The 20,407-nt window shown below is 42.9% G+C and overlaps 1 protein-coding gene across 2 annotated transcripts in view; it reads left to right on the top strand.

The window, feature by feature from the left end:
- ankha (ANKH inorganic pyrophosphate transport regulator a) overlaps window positions 1-17,916 on the top strand; it is a 33,232-nt gene extending 15,316 nt beyond the window's left edge. The window contains exons 7-14 of one of the 2 annotated variants that reach the window (XM_063207060.1): window positions 17-109; window positions 761-853; window positions 7,497-7,626; window positions 8,396-8,519; window positions 14,200-14,299; window positions 14,625-15,292; window positions 15,877-15,983; window positions 16,262-17,916. In XM_063207060.1, the coding sequence (XP_063063130.1) occupies window positions 17-109; window positions 761-853; window positions 7,497-7,626; window positions 8,396-8,519; window positions 14,200-14,299; window positions 14,625-14,765 (681 nt within the window). In that variant the 3' untranslated portion in view covers window positions 14,766-15,292; window positions 15,877-15,983; window positions 16,262-17,916. Of the gene's footprint in view, window positions 1-16; window positions 110-760; window positions 854-7,496; window positions 7,627-8,395; window positions 8,520-14,199; window positions 14,300-14,624; window positions 15,293-15,876 lie in introns of both variants that reach the window. The other variant, XM_063207059.1, reaches the window with a different exon arrangement.
- Window positions 17,917-20,407: the final 2,491 nt, after the last annotated feature.

The following is a 20,407-nucleotide window of genomic DNA, read 5'->3' on the forward strand; positions in this document are numbered from 1 at the left end:
GTTTGTGTTACGACAGGCTGTCGCTGTCCTGACTGCCACCTACCCTGTGGGCCACATGCCGTACGGCTGGCTAACTGAACTGCGCGCCGTCTACCCTGCTTTTGACAAGGTGAGCCACTATGCTACGACCTTCATCTGTCATTGGAATGTAATGAAGACTGCCTCCGCTCCGCTGCCCGATAACCCATGAAGCCATATTAACTCTGCTGGCACCCTTCCCAATTGCAGCATCACATCGGGGGGAGTTGAGAAATCAACATTTACCATCAAGACGGCCTTTTAATGGTTGTGGTCAAACCGTCTGATTTTGTTGGTGCCAGTGATCTAATGTGTTGGTTAAAGCTCGTGGCTCTTTTAGTCTAAGCCCACATTAAGAAGTATGCGATAAGCATCTTGGTAAGTTTCCACTGGTGAATGGTCTCTATCCCGCGGACCTGTTAGTCATTTAGTTTGTCATCATCACTTCACATTCGCTGTGTAATTACACTCCTGAGGTAGAAATTTGGCAATGCCAGGCAGGCCACATTCTCCCGCCAGCGCTAAAGAGCCTCGGGAGAACAGATGTGGTTGTTGTTGTGAAATTCCTTTGAAAAACTCACACAATATTGCAATATTTTTTTTTTAACCAGATTTACAGGTTGTCGGCGCTTTGCTTTTAAGTCTCAAACTTTGATTTGAATATTGTTTTCTTAACCCCTGTTGGCTGTTTTCTTGTGAAATACACACTAAATGTTTATTTGTTTGTTTCCTTTCCTGACAGAATAATCCCACCAACCGACGGACGGGTGGCGCCTCCGTCACCAAATCCCACATAAAGAGATTTACGCTCTGCTGCTTCCTGATCTCACTCACGGTAAGAATCAAAAACGGAATCAGAAAACATAATTTGCCTCCGCAAGAGCCAATTCAGTTGGACACTGACTCCTTGCTTCTTATTCCAGCAATGGGAAAGTCGGTTTGATCGCCCTGGTTTCAATAAAATGGCATAAGAGTAGAATAACCTCAGCTCTGCTCTGCTGAACTCTGCTTTTCGATTACACTTATGATGAAGCTCTGCTCCACTCAGCTCTCCAAAGAGGTTGGATGTAAGCAGCTGGACTGCTGGCTGCTTTGAGCTTGTAATGTAGATGTAATGTTCACTCTTCATTCTGAGGAGTATCCTCAGTTGTGGTTGAGGTAGGGCATAGTAGGAATTGATCTACTCAGAGCTATTAAAATCTATACATAGGTTTCATGTTTCATGTTTACAAACATTCGTGTTGTGAGGAGGGGCAAGATACTAAGCAGCCAACCATGTGAGCTCATTTTTTGAGTGACTGCAGTTTCAGCAGTTTTTACAAGTGTGCAACCCATGTATAAGGAAAGTAAAAACCCTGCCGCAGTTTTCTTCCAACAGAGGTGACTTCACAGATTTAAGTAGTCAACCTGTCTAGAGACACTCATCATCAACTGATTGGTTGGATCAAATTTGTGGCAGATTTTTTTTGTTACTTTCTGAATCCAGGACTGACACCCCTGCCCTAAATATGCAGTTACTTCCCTAGACTTCCATTCACTCTCTCCATTGCACACGGCTCTGCTCCGCACCGCTCCACTCTGCTCTGTACCGACACACAGCACAGCAGTAAACACCATGAATCCGCCTCTGTCACTTCTGCTGGATGCACCTCTAGCATTTGTGGTCTTTGTGTAAACACCATCTAACTCCAGTTAGCGTGCTCCTGCTCCTGCAGCCGCCTGCCCAGCCGCTGCCAAGAAAAGGGCCATCATCATATAGTATAGACGACTCTTTAAGGAGGGAAGGAGGAGACGGAGGCTTGGAAATTGGCATGTTTCGCTGCCCGCAGTCTTGTGTATGTGTGTGTATGTATGTACGTATGGTATAGCTTATGTGTACAAAGGTTTCCTTTTTTTTTGGTTTGTTTTATGGGTTGGGGTTTTTTTTTTCCTGGAAAGTTCCGGAGTGGAGATCAGGGGAGATTTTGCAGCACATGCTGTCACTCTAGTGTGCGTATGACTCCTGCCTGCCTGCCTGACTGCGGAGCGGAGAGGGAGCAATGCAGAGCGGAACATGCCGGGAATGCCAGCCTGTGACTCGTTATGTCAGAAGTGACTTTGGCAGTGTCAGGTTTTTGTTTCCGTGTGTGTGTGTGCGCGCGCGTGTGTTCCAGTGTGTGTGAATCAGCTGTGAGGAACATTGTGTGCGTGTGTGTTGGCGTGCATGCATGTGTGAATCAGCAGTGGGGAATAAGGGAATAGTGTGTGTGTGCGCGTGCGTGCGTGGAAACAGCAGTGAGGCCGCTGACCAACACAAACCAGGCAAACCAGTCTGTCAGTCACTGCAGTGCACTGTACTGTACTTCTCCCGATGTGAAGTTCCTCATGCACAGATAATGATCACAAACCCACTCCGACTTTGCATGTGAAGGTCACTCTGAAAGAATCTACAGTATCTGAATGAACAGGCCCTGCACTGCACACTACACTGTAGCAACTGTACAGTAACTCCTACTGGTGCCTTGTGTTGTATAGCAGGGCTTGATGTTAACTTTTTGCTCAACGGTGGCCACAGTGGTTTTCCAGAGTCACTAGCCTTTCAGCCTTTCTACTAGCCACAGTTTTGCTGTCAGTATTTTATTATTACCTCCGACAAGTAGGTTATGTTTTCGGTCGCGTTGGTCTGTCTGTCTGTCGGTTTGAGTTATACTGCTGACAGACAAATAAAGTTATGAACGGATGAAACCTTGTGGAATTGTTGGAAATGACCAAAGGAACAAACACATTATTAAAAGTTGATGGTTTACAGAGTATTCCAGTTTCAAACAGAATATTGTCAGTATTTGGTTGAAAACAAGTGCCGGAATATTCTGTTAACACGTGTGGAACAGCGTTCTGCAACTGGAATATTCCTTGAACACGGGCACATCCATGATTAATAAAGCGCTTGCACGACTCGAGCGCAAACCGAATACTGCCACCATGCTATTTAAAATTGTAATATTCCTCACATGTAGTAAATGTGCTTTCTGATTTTTTGGGATTCACTGTTTTTTTATTTATGAACAAATTCCCAAGCGGGGAAACAAAAGCATTACAAAGTCAGTGATCATCAATATCCACCCACCCCACCCCAACCTTAGATACAAATCACATGACCCATTAGGTCATAAATGAAAAACAGGAAAAAAAGGTTTAAAAAAAAGAAAGTTAAAACTAACAATAGTCACAGCATGTTATTCAGTAAATGTGCTTTCTGATTGAGTGTCAGAAGCTGTGGATGTTTGCTGAGCACTGATTTGGGATATCGCATAACTGCAGATGAGGGAGGGGGAGGGAGAGAGAGGGCGTTGCAGGATTTTTGTGTGTGTGTGTGTGTGTGTTGGTCCTGCACACTTGACAGCCAGGCTGTTTTTGTTTTTCCAGTTTCTGAAAAGATATGGAGCCGGCCTGCGTGTGGGCACATGTTTGACGTGCCTCATCGGGGTGAGGATCTGCCTGCCTGCTGGGTTCTTCTGTCGTGGGGTGGCACTGCTGTGTAGTTGGGCAATGGGCAGTGGTGCCACAGGGTGGTAGAATTAGTTAGAATTAGAGATGCACAGGATCCAAGATCCGGTTCCGGATCCGGCAGGATAATAGGGTTTTTCACAGGATCCGGATCCGGTTCCAGGATCCAGGATCCGGTAGCCGAGGCTTTTCAGTCAAAATAGTTTGAGCCAACGTGATAAAAAGGGCCCACGTGTGCGAGTAGGCTATGCGTTTCAACCCTTTCGTAGGATCCGGTTCCGGATCCGGCAGGATCTTAAGCAGTGGATCCGGTATCCGGCAGGATCCTAAAAATCAGGATCCGGTGCATCTCTAGTTAGAATCAAGTCAAGGTTTGTTCAATTGTCAATTTCTTCTCACGCGCCGGACAAACAAAGGAACTGAAATGATTGTCCTCATTTGGTGTATGCACCGGATAGTGAGCAACGACATTAAAGTGCAAGACTTTTGTTTGACCTACTCTAAGTGTAACAAGTGTTGCCGTAACAAGTAAATAACATTTAAGCCTCACCACTTCAGTATCCATGCAATGATGGTAGAACAGAGATATTTAATTTGTCCTGAAGGAAATTAAGGTATTCAGCAGCATACACTTGGCACAAACTGCACTAATCCACAAATATCAGCACACACTAATCCACATATATCAGCACAGGCATAACACATAGATACATATCTACTGTACAGGCGCACATTCACTGTTATTTACTGTCAAGTGAGTAGGAAGAGGAACTATCATGGGCAGGTAAGCAGATAGGTTTGTAGGCAGCAAGGGAGCTAGCTGGGGAAACGACATGGAATAACTGTTGCAGAAAAATTGTCTCGTCTGACTGGTGGAATTGAATAGAGTCTTTGTTGTCCATGTCAAGTTTGAAAGACCCAGACAGACATGCAGTACATCAGAACAATTGATTACATAAAACCTACAGAAAAAATGACACTGCAGTTGGAGGATTGTGTGTCCAGAATATTCTGTTTTCTTAAGAAGAGCACTGTGGCATTAAATGGTTCGCATGATGTCATGTACAGTGTTCATTCATTAAGGTGTATATATGTGCAGTCTTGCGTATCCAGTTCTGCACGTACCGTATCCGGCGATAATATCTCATCTGCTCCAGCTGGAGCTGTAGTAATATTACATATGGTAGACCTAGAGAAGGAACCTGCCGAGCAGCATTTCTTAAAGCCCATAGTGTTGACAGCACGATGAACTTGTTTTTCTATGGTGGAGCGGGTCACTTTTTTTGGACACTGTGACAGGACAAAAACAAGACGAGGTGTTATAGCATTGCATAAGATGTTTCCTGTTTTATTTTTGTACCAGACTATATTGTATTTCGAGAGCACATTCTGGATGTAATAAGAAAAGTTTCAAAAAAGTTTCATGGAAAAAAAACAAGATGAGGTGTCGTGTTTTGGAAGCCATCTCCCCCATCCACAGGCCGGCGTCCTTCATTAACTCGCTGGACGTAATTGGGAACGCAAACAACAGTGCTCTTGTGGCTTCGGTTGAGATGGTTTATATGTCCATTAAGTCTCTCTCTTACCTGTTTTTCCTTCAGCTCTTTCTCTTCGTTTTTCTTGTAAAACAGACACAGCCAAAAGAGAGCTATTTTCAGGCACTCTGCTCATCTTACGGGTGTGCTACGAGGGTGGTCAGAAACCAGACTGTATTATTATTTTCATGAATATGTTTTTCTGCAAATATAGCAAGTGCATGGGCTATTTGTGGAGGGAATATTGCCAGAGCAGAGCTGGCAAAATGGTGTCATCTTTTGGTTTGGTTTGTTTTGTTTCGGCTGCATGAAAAATTGTGTGACTCCATCACACAGCTGTGGACGAACCCTGCGCCCTCTGCCTTCCCACAGATTGTGATTTATTTGGCAGTACCAACAGTAAGCCTGTCTCAGCCCTGGTGTTGCCCAACCTCTGTGTGTGTGTGTGTCTGTGTCTGTGTGTCTTTTTGCATTCTGTGGGCCTCCACACTTATTTGTTTGTCCCCAACTGATGACTTAGAGGGCGCGAAGAGGCATAAAAAAAGATGAAACCAAAACGTGAACAAAAAACAACAACAACAACAAACAAACAAACGTGGCCTATGAGTGTGTGCTGTGCTGTGCAGGAACCTCATTCCAGAGAGCAGTTGCTGTAATTGTTTTGGTGAAACTGTTTTTTTGGAGCTTCAAAAACAGGATGTCAGTGGCTAAGGGCCCTGGGGCAGTGGGAGGGGAGGATTCAGAAACCCAGGTTGCCAGATGTGGCTTTTTTTTGCACGGCGTGGTAAACAAGGAGGCGGGGCGCGGTTGCCAATCACCGTTAGGGCAGCAGCAGCAAGGACAGCTTGCTGTGAGATCAGAGCACAATAACAGCCAACAGAAGTGACTGATTTTGTTCTATTCCAACCATGTAAAAAGTGTTTTTATCTGACTTAAGTTTGCCATTGAAACATGTCAGAAATATGAATAGTTTGTTCATTTTTCGGCCCTGCCGTGGCCAACCGTCAGGGCACTTGTCTACCATGCGGCTGACCCGGGTTCGATTCCCGGCCCGGGTCCTTTGCTGACCCCTCCCCGTCTGTATCCCCATTCGCTTCCTGTCCACGTCTCACACTGTCCTGTCGAATAAAGTCGAAAAAGACCAAAAAGAAAAAAGTTTGTTCATTTTTACCTGTGTGCATGAAAGTAATGAGTTATATTGCCAATGAAGACAACCTCCTACAAATACTATACCTGGGTGGGCAGAAATACAAAGAGAAGAGTGAGTTTGTAGAGAGAGAAAGAGAGGGAGAAAAGGGTGAAGGAGAGAGGCAGGCATAGGGGCAGAGAGCCAGAGAGAGGGGGAGAGAGAGAGTGTCGGAGAGAGGGAGGGAAGGAGAAAAGAGAGATGGGTGGGACTGAAAGGAGAGGGCTTGGCAAAATGAGAGGGAGAGGGAGAGGGTCCAGTGCTGAACTATCTGGCCCTGCTGTGACATGTTCTTTAAACACCTGCAAGGGCAATAAAGCACAGGTACACATGCAACGTTTAACAAGGCAAACTCCAGTGCGTACGCACACGGACACACACACAGATGCAACACATAAAGCTGTCTAGAGCGCAAAAGACCAAATTGAACACAGCACTGGACAAGTTCTCATACAATGTGAATGTAGACGGTTATCCATACAAATGTAAACACACACACACACACACACACACACACACACACACACACACACACACACACACACACACACACACACACACACACACACACACACACACACACACACACACATCCATAACAATGTGGATTTGTGTGTGCAAAAATGTAAAACGAGAAAAGATGGCATGCAGAAAAGAATACGCACATGTGCATGCCTGTGTGTGTGTGTGCACACACTTAAACATGCAAAGGCATAGTTGGAATGCAGGGACAGTTGTTAAGTGATTTTGCGGCGATGTGAAGTGAGAGGTAGCGAAATGAGATCTTTTGTATTTCTGTGGGAAGAGGAGAAGATTCTTAGCTTGACCACAGTTGCTGGACCGTCGTCTATCTCACTTTCTTCTGTCAGTCTCAGACAATGTCCCAGGACGACGGCACCTTTTTTTGATTTTTGTTTCTCCAAAAGCCACTAGTGCCTGTATCCGAAAAAGCGACTATTCATTTTCCAGAGTATTCTGTTTACATATAGTAGTTAAACATTTTACAGGACTCAAGAAGTCACTTGGATTAACTCAGGCACATACAGTATATGCAGACAAACGAGTAGCTAACAAAGATCATAACACAGTATGATGAATATTTTTATTGCTAAACAAAGCCATTATTTCGCCCCCATGTTCACGGCATGATCAAATCAAACTCTACATGCTAAGTGGACCTTGTTTGCTCGTGTAAAAAGAAAATGTACGCTTGAATTAGCTCATGCAATTTACTCTTTTTTTATTATTTCTGCTTTTCCTGTGTTATGCAGATGTGTTTCATTTTGTTCTGGAGTCCTGGGCTGTCTCAGGGCATCCTGGTCAACATCATCGGAGTGGATGAGTCCTTCGCTCAGCGCTGCATCGCTCCTCTGCGCATCTTCTCTTTCTTCCCTATTCCAGGTGAGGTCTTCATCGTATGTGGCCTTCATGTGGGGAATATTTAGATTTTTAACTGGAATGGGGGCAGCGTTCAGTTTGCACACGAGTCATGTAAACTCTTAATTCATTCCAAATGAATGAAGTGGCCGTGTTTTGGGAATATGTGAAGCAGCATTCTGCAAGCAAAATAAGTGAACAGAACTTTCCAACATTCCGATTGTTTTAAACCGAATACCGAGAATACGGTGTTCCAGTTTGAAATCGGAATACTCTGTGCATGTAACTGCGCTCAATATGAACCTTGTGATGCCTATTCAGCAGTACAACAAGTAAATAATACTGATTATGTCATCTTTAGTCAAATGTGATGTTCTGTCTTTTTACCTCTGCCAAGGAGGTTATGTTTTTGGTTGCGTCAGTTTGTTTGTCTGTCTGTTTTGTTAGTTTGTCAGCAGGATAACTCAAAAACTTGGACCTCAAAAACTTTGTGGAGTTGTTGGAAATGACCAAAGGAACAAAGGATTACAAATCTAGACGCCCCTAATGACCGCAAATTGAATTGCGGGACAGGGCGAATGCTGACATTCCAATTTCTAACTTCACAAAAAGAAGGCAGAAAGACTTAGGTGTAACAGTCAAATGTTGTAACAAACAGCTTCCTTGGCTGAGGTCTGCACTCTTGAGTGCATTTCTAGTTTTGGTATATGCATTTGGTGTTTGAGTAATGTTGTCTTGTGTGTCTGTTCTCCATTTAATGTTTGAGTAATGTTGTCTTGTGTCTGTTCTCCAGTGTGTGTCCGTGCCCACTTCACCGGCTGGCTGATGACGCTGAAGAAGACGTTTGTGCTGGCCCCCAGCTCTGTACTGCGCATCGGGGTCCTCATCGTCAGTCTGGTGGTGCTCCCCTACTTAGGGTGTGTATTTGTGTGTGTGTGCACATCTCTGTGTGTGTGTGTGTGTGTGTGTGTGTGTGTGTGTGTGTCTCTGTGTGCTCGCGTTTCTCTGTGTATGTGTCAGTCTCTATGAAGGTACCTGTATTTACTGTGTGTGTGTGTGTGTGCGCGTGTGTGCTGCATGCTTGTGTGCATGCTTTGTGCGTATGTGCGTACGTATGTGTGTGCGTACGTACGTGTGTGCGCCCGTGTGTGTCCTTGTCTTTGTTATGTCTGAGTCCATGGATATGCCAGTATTTACCTGCTCCTTGTCAATGAGTCAGTGGCAATACTCTTATTGAGAGAGAGGAGGAGGGCAAGTGGGTAAGGGATGATGAGGGCGAGATGTGGCTGACATTTTCATTTGCAATAACATCAGCCTTAACCTCTGTCAATGAGTCAGTTCCTGTAATCCCACATTGTGGTGGGCATTTGGATGTTTCCAGTCAGGGGGCAGAGTTTGAACCCATGTACTGGCTGATCATCACATGATGTTTGTTTCAAAAACAAATGTATACAGAAACCTACACTACGGAAGCTCAGCGCTGTCAATGAAGCGGTATGTAGTTCAAAAACAAATGTATACGTAAACCTACGCTACGGAAGCTCAGCGCTGTCAATGAAGCGGTATGTAGTTCAAAAACAAATGTATACGTAAATCTACGCAACGGAAGCTCAGCTCTGTCAATCAAGCGGTTTGTAGCTATATCTAAAAGACCTATGATTTAGTTGTGTGTGTGGGTTAGAGTAGGTGGAACCCTGTACAGATAACAGTACGTTCGAAACCCAAACGTTCAGTGTGGTTTGTACCAAAATGTATGTTTATGTTCCGGAGTTGCTCTCGCAAAGCAAATGAAAAATAGCTACAGTAAGCAGGAATAATAAACTATATATATTCATGCCCACACTATATATATTTATGCACACACAAACCACCGCACTGTGGATTGCTACGCTGCTGTGTTTTTTTATGCTAGTAATGCTCAAACCTCAAACATGTTTACATTACATGCCGTCTTTAAGGCAGCCTGTCATTGTGGTCTCTCTGGACACAGAAATGAATCAGGCCATGCATACTACCATACCATAAGTAGGCCCATACGTTGCCACTAACTCTCTTAATATTGACATCCCGAAGGCCTGGCTGGGGCGTTCTTATGGTCTTGCAGTGCAGTGCTAAAGCTTGGAGTGTCGGCCCATGTCTCTCACTCACAGCTGCAGTCGGCTAACTGAAAGACTAGCCTTGGTGCCGTGAAGATGTATGGAAATACATCAGCTTGGACCCTCCTATTGTCAGGTTAGTAATTTAGTCTGGCCATAAAAGCTATATAAAGCCTTTAAAGGTCGATCATGATGGCTAAACAATACATTTTGTGCATTTCCAACGTCTTGTTGGAACATGTTCAAGGCAATGGCATGCCGGTGCAGTTAGCAGGTGAGTGAAGCAGTGGGTGATTCTCTCGATTGTAGCTTCAACGAGTAGCATGCAGATGCATTTCACGAAAGTGAGCTAGACACACCCCTTGCATCTCCCTCTGAGAAATGATTTGTAGGACACGTGTGTAGGACAGACCAAATGCACGCAGAGGTTTGAAGTCACAACAGTCAGACTAGTAATACATTGGTCGCGCCTGTGATGGTGTGTTTCTGCGCAGCGCGCATATAAATACAATTACGATGCTTTCATTAAAATGGCAAAGTGCGCATACGCGCTGCACGGACTGTGCAGCAATGCGCCGTCACGAATGCGGCCAATGATCAGGGCTCTAAATTAAGTACCTTGGCAGCTGGCCAAATGCTTGTGAAAATTCATTTGGGTTGGTTGAAAAGAAAACTTACTAGCCACTCTGACTGATGGTGAGTGGCTTAAACAAATTGTTGACACCACTGCATCAACTGAAGGATGCAAACCGTCTGACCTGGGAGCAGGATGACCAATTGACAAGATGAAATTGAAAAAGTCAGCTTCAACCAGGATTTTTCTGCTCCCTGTGAATGGTAGATGTGATTAAATTCATGTGTTACTTTGCTCAGGAAAATTACTAGTATTTCTAATTGTATAGTTTTCCGCCCCAGCCAAAGCGGAATTTTAACTTGTGTTTGGCTACTTGCCATGTGTGTGAATTTAGAGCCCTGATTGCAGTGGTATAAGCTTAGGTTAGCCCATGCAGTGGTATAGGCTTAGGCTAGCCCATGCAGTGGTATAGGCTTAGGGTAGCCCATGCAGTGGTATAGGCTTAGGGTAGCCCATGCAGTTGTATAGGCTTAGGGTAGCCCATGCAGTGGTATAAGCTTAGGGTAGCCCATGCAGTGGTATAGGCTTAGGGTAGCCCATGCCTTTCTTCTTGACTGCTTTCAGCAGTGACTGAAAGACTAGACTGGTTTACGCCATCATAAATCCTGCACACGTTACATTGAGGTTGAAGTTGAACATCAATTCTTACCTCACCGGTCCCATGACCGAATTCCTAACAGTTCAGCAGATGTCAGGTGTGTATGTGTGTCAACTTTTGTTTTTCTGTTTTTTTGGTATGTTCCCTGCAGGGTTCAGTGTAAACCTGTTCTCATCTGGAAATGTTTCAAATAATATGTAGGTAATGGTTTTCAGGTAAAGGGAAGGAAGAGATCTGTTTTTTGTTTTGTTTTTTTAATCGGATGATCATAATCAAAAGAAACATTTCCATTAAATGGAATGAAGTGATATGGCATGTAGCATCATGCTCACATTCTCATTAAATGTTGCATATTGAACATCCTTACAGTTGTAGCTATCCAAAAGTCTATATATCTATCCAAAACACAAAAAAGCAATGTCCAGACTGAATTTAATATCATATGTTGCCTTTTATAGTTCCCTAATTTTCCCTCTGTTTTGAAGGCAGCATAGTATGTTGCTTTTTAAATGTAAAATCCTTTAATACTGTATTGAGGCAGCTGTTTATTTTTGGCAACACTGTTTTTTCGTCGTGGTCTAGGCAGGGTATGCAAAACAAGTCGGGACCTTGATGCCTTTTGAGATACAGTGCCCTCCATAATTATTGGCACCCCTGGTTGAGATGTGTTAAAAGCCTTAAAATAAATTCAGTGTTTATTGCAGAAGAATACTGTCACACTGAAAATTGTAGGAAAATGTAGCCTTCAACTCAAATGAATTGTAAGAAAATAAAAAAAATCCCTGACTAAAAAATAATTATTTTTCATTAAATCACCTGTTCCACAATTATTGGCACCCTTAACAATTCCCAGGAAATAAATATAATTGAAGCATTTCTGTCATTTCTACAGTAGTTTACAAAGTTTACCAGAGTATGTAGGAACATTTAATTAGTAATTCATCACTTCCTGTTTCCCTGGGGTATTAATATGACGTGACACCGAGGCCATTTCTCTTATCCACTCTTAAACATGGGAAAGACAAAGGAACACAGCATACAAGTGAGGCAGATGTGCGTCGACCTTCACAGGTCAGGCAGAGGCTACAAGAAGATTACCACTCAACTGCAGCTGCCCATATCCACTGTGTGAGGAATAATTAAGAAGTTCAAAACAACTGGAACAGTGGTAAACAAGCCTGGACGAGGACCCATGTTTATTTTGCCACCACGCACAGTGAGGAGGATGGTAAGAGAAATCAAAAGATCTCCAAAGCTCACTGTTACAGAATTACAACAAATGGTAGCATCCTGGGATCACAAAGTCTCCAAATCAACCATAAGGCGCTGTCTACACGCCAACAAGCTGTTTGGGAGGCATGCACGGAGAAAACCTTTCCTCACTCACAATCATAAATGCAAGCGTCTGGAGTTCGCCAAGCGGTATTGGGGCTTCAATTGGGACCGTGTGCTTTGGTCAGATGAGACCAAGATTGAGCTTTTTGGCAACAAACACTGTAAGTGGGTCTGGCGTACCACGAAAGATGCGCATGCTGAAAAGCACCTCATACCCACTGTGAAGTATGGGGGTGGGTCAGTGATGCTGTGGGGCTGTTTCGCTTCCAAAGGCCCTGGGAACCTTGTTAGGGTGCATGGCATCATGAATAGTTTGAAATACCAGGACATTTTAAATCAAAATCTGTTGCCCTCTGCCCGAAAGCTGAAGCTGGGTCGTCACTGGGTCTTTCAGCAAGACAATGACCCTAAACATATGGCCAAATCTACACAGAAATGGTTCACCAGACACAAAATCAAGCTCCTCCCATGGCCATCTCAGTCCCCTGACCTCAACCCCATTGAGAACCTGTGGGGTGAGCTGAAGAGGAGAGTACAGAGGAGAGGACCCAGGTCTCTGGATGATTTAGAGAGATTCTGCAAAGAGGAATGGCTGAAGATCGCTCTTTCTGTCTTTTCCCATCTTGTGAAACATTATAGGAGAAGATTCGGTGCTGTTTTGTTGGCAAAAGGGGGTTGTACAAAATATTAACACCAGGGGTGCTAATAATTGTGACACACATTATTTGATGTCAAATAATTATTTCTTTATGTGGGATTTTTTCCCCACTGAATAAATGCACTTGTATTGAAGGTTGGATTTTTCTCTTTTTTTCCATTAAGGTCCCATATTATTTAGAAAAAAAATAAAATAATTGGAAGCTAAAAAACACATCTTAACCAGGGGTGCCAATAATAATGGAGGGCACTGTAAGTTCTTTTGCTACACACTGAAAACAAGAATGCCACAGGTGGCCACCCGGCACACTACATATATGCCATCCAGTGTTGCCAGGTGGAAAAGGCTGAACTATCTTATCAAAACCTCAAAATTATCATTTTTGGGTCTTTTTAGGGGGGAAATGATCATACCCAAGAACCAAATGGTTGTTTCAAGGCAACTAAATGAACTGAATTAAAATGACCGTACATCATGTTTTTTTGAAGGACAAAATGAACAAAAGTGTGGTACAAATGTGATAATTATCGTCAGCATGGGGAAAGAACTCAACGGAGAGCTTTTCATTTTGGCATAATCAATACTGCCTTTTTAGGGCATATTAGCAGTAGTTATTACAAAATGTACAAAGCCTGCGAACATTGGAATCAAAATGCTTTCAGAGTTGTCTTGTTGCCCAGCTAAACAGATATGGGGGAGTAGAGTTGATGGATTTATGTTCTTCCATAATAGGAAGAAGGAAGAGGGTTTGTCACTAGACAAAGGAGCCCATTGTGTGAACGGTCACGTTTCCAGTATAAACCCAGTTCTGCCAATTGGTTTTGTTTGGCAGTAATGTCACTACTGATGTCCATGTGAGTGTTGTACCAAAAAAAAAACCTACAGGTAATGCTCAGCTGTTATTCTAGTACATTAAAATCGTTTCATTGCACTTAGTGGTCACTTGTATTCAGAGTGACTTATACAGTACAAACGTTGGATGCCTGGCTCAAGGGTGGTTCAGCCATGAATGATGGTGGGTATTACTTATGTGCTCCCTCACCTTCCCTATTGGCAGGGGGTTCGAACTTGCTGATTCCAAGCGCCAACTCCGTGCCATGGCTTCCTAGTCTATTAAACCAGACTACTAAACTAGAGAAGTAGTGTTTCTCAACAGTGACTGTGGCACAGCACTGTGAGCCACCCCCCAGAAATGGCTTTAGCTGTCCCATCACAGGTTGCCCATCATTGGATATCACTGCTAAGCTAGCTGTTTGTGTGTTGTCTTGTTTTGTAGGGTCCATGGAGGAACTTTGGGCGTGGGATCTCTCCTGGCAGGCTTCATGGGAGAAGCTTGCATGGTATTCATCGGAGCTGCTTGTGTCTACGCAAGTCAGGTTTGTGGAAAACAAATATTCCCATAGATTCAGCATTTCCGTCAGTGTTTTTAAAAAAAAAGCTTTGTTGCATGAATCACCACGAAACTGTGACGTAAATTGGCACAGAAAGGTCAGAAAACAGAAGTGGAAAGTAGAACAAAAGTTTATACTGCCAATAAGGTAAGGATAATGTTTCTAGCTTGCTAAGGATAATGTTTCTCTCTCTTTCTCTCTCTCTCTCTATCTCTCTCTCTCTCTCTCTCTCTCTCTCTCTCTCTCTCTCTCTCTCTCTCTCTCTCTCTCTCTCTCTCTCTCTCTCTCTCTCTCTCTCTCTAACACACAGAAGAAGGATGACAAAAACAAGGAGTTGGTATCTGACGGCGAGAACTCGTCCCCGATGAGGGAGGTCAACCCCCCCACAACCCAGTTAGGCAGCATTCAGGAGCTGGCCGAAGGCGAGGACCATGGGGATGGAACGCCCTGAGAAGACTCAAGAAGATCAAAACAAGAACATAACGTGGAGCAGAAGAACTCTATTTTTTTAATTTAGTTTTAGAAGAGAAGGAAGACCTTCAGAAGACTAGGATAGATGGCATAAAGTATGGAACGTATGGACGAAATGTGTATTTTAGAAGTCCTTTTGCTCGAATGTGATGGAGCCACACAGCTTGCACTTTTAAGTGGGGGGGTGGGGTGGTTTACTCAGATGGGACTCATATTCTGTGATAAGGGGACTAAAGAAGTTGCTGGTAGGGTGGGGTAGGTATGGGGATATTGGTTGGGGGGGTATTGACACTAACTTTCTTGTGGTTAACAAGCACAATTAACTAGTCAGAATCATGTGCACAAACTCCCTCTTTAGGGTGAGCTACTGGTAAGACCCTCACCTCACTTCCCCACAGCCACTGAGGATTAAGCAAGCAGACGTTCTGGAAACTGACTGCCTTCACCTTTTCTACTTGTTAGCAAACCAGCGGCATAAACCCTGTTCCACCCCCCGCGGCTACGCAGGTATTATCCCAAACAGTGTTCAAAGCTAACTGCCTTGCTCATTGCACAACTGTCCAGAAAGTATGCAGTAAAAGTGACATGACATGTTGGGGGGCGGGCCCATTCCACCGCTGTTCTATCTGCCGATTGTCTTGTGGACGCGTCTGTCACAGACTGGAATTGCGGTGAGCTCAAAAACATGGTTGAGGCACCTACCTTACACGCACAGAGGATGTCTCCTTTTTTCTCTCCTCCTTTTGGATTACAAATGAGCATATTTGAGACGGGAGAACACTGGAAGTACATGCTCTCTGGCAGCCCTGACTCTTGCTGATGAACTGTTGACATTTGTGTATAAAACAGGGTGTCTCTCTGTGAAGAGAACAATAGCTATTACGGAATACTTCACTTTACTGAAGTGCGTTATTTAGTCAAGGGACTCTTATTATAGATAGCCTTGGGTATGGGGGAGGGGGTCAGATATACATTTTTTTTTTTAATTCAATGTTTTTTTTAGTCTTTTTAATTTGCTTTGAAATCTTTTAAAAGTGTGTATATATATAAAAATCTTTTTTTTTTTTTTTGGTCTTCTTCTTTGGTTCCAGATTTTTGGGGCGCAAGGGTTGAGAAGGAGGAGGAGGAGGAGGAGGAGGAGGCAGTCACACCACCCCCTGTGACTCCTGTGCCGTTTCCCTTCTTTGATGGGCACAAGGTACGATGGGTGGGGCTGGAGGCCTATACTGCCTTACAAGGCAAAGTGCACTAACAACATACTTTGTCAAAATTGAGTTTAGACCACAAATAGTCTTCATGACCTCTTCTTTATCTTGTGACAAAGGTTCATGGTCCAAATGTGTCCGGTTTTATAGATATTGCCATGTCAAATTTGCAGTAACTACAATATCCAACCTAATACCAATATAATTCATACTTTGAAGGCATTTTTCTCGGCTTCGATGTTTGCATAGTTACTGCACTTTGCTTTTGTAGGGCAGTATAGAGACCTACCTTGAATGGAGGCTGCCTCTGCCCCCACCGCTGAGCCTAGCAGCTGCCTCCTCCTCCTCCTCCTCCTCCTCCTCTTGCGGTGTCCCTCTTCTTCTACAAGTGATAATGGGCGGTGCTGCTGGACCCGAAGTTGAAGCCATTTCAGCGCGTTGTGTTGCCGTGCCGTCAGATTTACATTTTTAACAGACTTTTTGTTGTTGTTTTGTCCTCTGGCTGAATGCCAGTTTTTGTAAATGCATTGCTGACACTGAATTGTACAAATTTTTTATCAGTTTTTTTCCCATAGGTTCTACTGTATACGTAGACGTCTAAATGAATTGCATCTTTAAAGGAGAATTTCTGCCAATTTCAACATGTAGTTGTGTTGCTTGATGAGTATAACAAACTACCGGTATTCCCCCATTAGACTGGCTGGGTTCTCAGAAAGGGTTAAACAAGAAGAGTGTACTGTCGTCAGGTATGGACAAGTCAAGGGTACAACACAATGATACTTATGTAGACCTCCTTGGTACAACACTATCGGTACGTTCCAATATACGACCTTGCTTCCTCCCCTTGTGCTTGTGGCCTCGTACCAGGAAGTAATACGTCGTGGTGACATCACTGACAACAGCATTCTATTTCTATATCTTGCAAAAACTCCATATGTAAAGTCATTTTCACATTTTGCTGCTGTCAGGCAGAAACCTCCTATCTCCACTATTATTTTTACTTTTTTTTTTATATTCGTTCTTTATTCATTATAAAAGTACAGTACTACTGGTCAGTTTCCATGGGTATATGTGTATGATAAATAATTTAGTAGCCAACTTTAATGTTGCGATGATTTTTTATTTAGAAAATAGTGATTCATAAATTAATACATAAAAAACAATGAGAAGTGGAGATAGGAGGTTTCTGCCTGACCGTGACGATTTGCAAACTGGATGGTGAATGAAGAGTCCCCCAAAAATTGTTTTGGCTAGGCTGACGGCGGGGAAACTTTATTGTTTTCTCCACGAAGGAGGGGCCAGGAGGCGGGGTGAGGACACAAGCACAAGTGGAGGACGCAAGGTTGCATATTGAAGCGCACTCACTGTTGAAATTGGCAGGAATTCTCCTTAAAGTTTCAGGCTGCCTCAGGAGCGGGGTATTCACATGTCCAGCTGATGGTCACATGATATAGGCTTATCTTAGCAGAAATGACAGACTTAAACCAAAGCATCACAGTAACTCAGACTGTTGTTGAGTTACTTGTATGGAATCTGTAAATATGAAACACTTTTAACACCTGTCATTGACGTCACTAAGCTCTAAATGCATTTATTTTAATCGTGGCATTGGCCGATACAAGACGTAGACCTATATTTTATAGTGCGTTGCTTTTAAAAGATATATTTTAAAGGGAAAATGAAAGATGGTTTTTATGAACTCTGGTAGTTTGTGTTGATTAACTGTCCAACGTATCAAGCAAAAGTACTATATTTGTAACCAGCCTTGTAATCATGCATCATGTACTATAATCGTAATTGTGATTCTTTAATAAATGTGTCTTCTACATGGTCCATCATGACGTTCAACACCACAATTCTGGATTTCTGTTGTTACAATATGCCTTCTATTACACTGTGTGCAATTAAAACTATGTTTCACAAATATTTCAGTTCCATTATTTTTCCTCATGTTGGTTGTTCACCGCACCAGATGAATGTTGACCATCTACAGTACACACCACTCTATTGTAGCCTAGATTTGTTTGTTTTTGCAGACAAAAATGTGTGTTACAATCAGCAATTGAAAAGAAAACATGACTCTTTATGTGCCGATGGAGTATACTAAAATATACTCAAAAAAAGGCACCAAAAGACAATTTGTGCATTTGCGATACAACAGTTCACCTTTTTAACAGTTGACGACCATTTCAATCTATATGTAAACGGACAATAGCACACTCCAATTCTTCTCAGTGTGACAGAGAAGACTGGTGAGGAATGCTCAAATTGCAACCACAAACCATGATGATGATTATGATGTGTGTAGGTCAAGCATAGTTGTCCATTGTCTGTGCATGGTCTTTACAGTGTATGTCTGCAAGGGCAACAAACCAAGAAGATTCTCACTTGCCACACCTAATTTGAGATTTTGGCTGACAAAACGGCAAAATACTGTAAAGTGACCAACCAGTGCTTTCATGACCTGTAAAAAAACCAAAAAACTCCCTACCCGTGTTTTCAACCTTTCTCAGAATCCAGTGAATATTAAAACATTTCCCTATATCAAATGAATAAAATAAACATTGGACTTCATACAGTACTTTATCTTCAATTCTGACTTGAAGAGCGTTCACATGCTGTATTTTTTCTTTTTTGAGGTTAGGATTATCATTTTATTGTTGGTGGAACGCCACTACACACAATACAAGTGGTGTAGGATGCTGACAAAATGATTTGTATGTGTAACATTCACCTGATGAAGGTCTTCGACCGAAAGCTCTTGTACCTAGGTTGTGGTGTGCAGAAGAAGTTGTTCGCATGTTGTAAAACACAAGACAGCAGTCCAGATGGGCCTTCTTTGATGAGGAACAATGAGACTTCAATGTACTCTCTTCGGGAACATTGCTCAAGCTCAAGAAAAAGCCCATTTTCTTCCAGTACAGCTTAACTGCTTTGTATAATTCACCCTGGATGGATGAGAACCATCATGTACGCGGACGTTGGCTGTGATCAGACACATTTTGGCCTCTTCAGTCAGTGATCAAGCTGCTATAAAATGACTGGATGGATTGCCAGCCAATGAGGTCTTCCTCAGGAACAGGTCACTCCAGAGAACAAGGCTGTCTTTCTACAGTAACTGCCACGTTACAATGGTGGTCATCTTCTGTCACAGAGATTGCCAGAAGAGGGAAGGTGGAACACACGATAAGGTAGCTACACAAGGTGACAAGGTCATTCGGCTTCTCTGGCCTTCCACAGATCCTCGTTTTGCTAGTAGGTAGGTTCAGGGAAGATATTGCAAGTCCTAACATGGTTAAGTAGGAAAATACTGCAATGAACTGTCAATCGACTGTCTTTAAGTGTATGTTGGTACGTTAGAACCAAGCTGATGTAATATACAGCATACACTGTATCACCTTTTACAAAAACAAGGATAATACTGAGTATTAATATACTGTAGTGTTGTTGTGCAACCCCTTTCATATTTCCTGCCTACTCAAGCGTTACAGTTAAAAATGCCTACTGGCATTCAAAATATTTCCCTAGAATTTTGTAAAGTTACCATTCACAGGAAGTCTACTAACAGAAGGCCATTTCTACATGCAGTCCAATAATACTTGTTTATACTTATGTTTTTGTAAAATTATTTTTCAAACTTTGAAAGGAATGTGGTAAAACAATTGGTGATGTGATTGATTCCCCACCCACTATATTGGCTGGCTGGTTTTGTGAAAGGTGTGGTATTATGATAGTTGGTTAACCAACCGTAAACCAACCATAGCTCCTCAGGCAGTGATTGATGGGCATGTGTTGTTTATATTGGCATGTAAGAACCAAGCTGATGTAATGTACAGTATACACTAGTGGTGCCAACAATAATGAATTTGGCGATGCAATGCAGTGCAGGGCATGGGCAATCCAATTCAATGCGGCAAGTTCCAGAATCGATGCGGCAATTTTTTTAAGTTTCAATTACTTCCGTTGATATTTTGGGTGCAAATGAATGTTAAAATAAATAAAAGAACTTCAAAGCATTGAAAACTGCAAGACTGATACAGAAAGCAGCCAATACATTGTTGCTCAGTATCTGACTACTTGTAATGCCTCATCATGACTGATGAAACATTTGCTATGCTTTCAGTAGAAATGTAATGCATTGCAATGCATTGTAGAATTGAATCGGATCGAATAGAATCGAATCGAATCGCTCCCTCCCGAATCGTAATCGAATCGAATTGTGAGGACAGTGCCAATGCACACCACTAGTATACACTGTACAATATACAATGTAACATTGGAGTAAGCAGGAAATATGAAAGGCGATGAAAGACTACACCACAGAATATTAATACACAGTATATATTATCCATGTCTTTATAAAAGGTGATACAGTGTATACTAGTGGTGTGCATTGGCACTGTCCTCACAATTCGAT

The sequence above is a fragment of the Engraulis encrasicolus genome, chromosome 9 (genome assembly GCF_034702125.1).
Source record: "Engraulis encrasicolus isolate BLACKSEA-1 chromosome 9, IST_EnEncr_1.0, whole genome shotgun sequence".
NCBI classification, from domain to species: domain Eukaryota; kingdom Metazoa; phylum Chordata; class Actinopteri; order Clupeiformes; family Engraulidae; genus Engraulis; species Engraulis encrasicolus.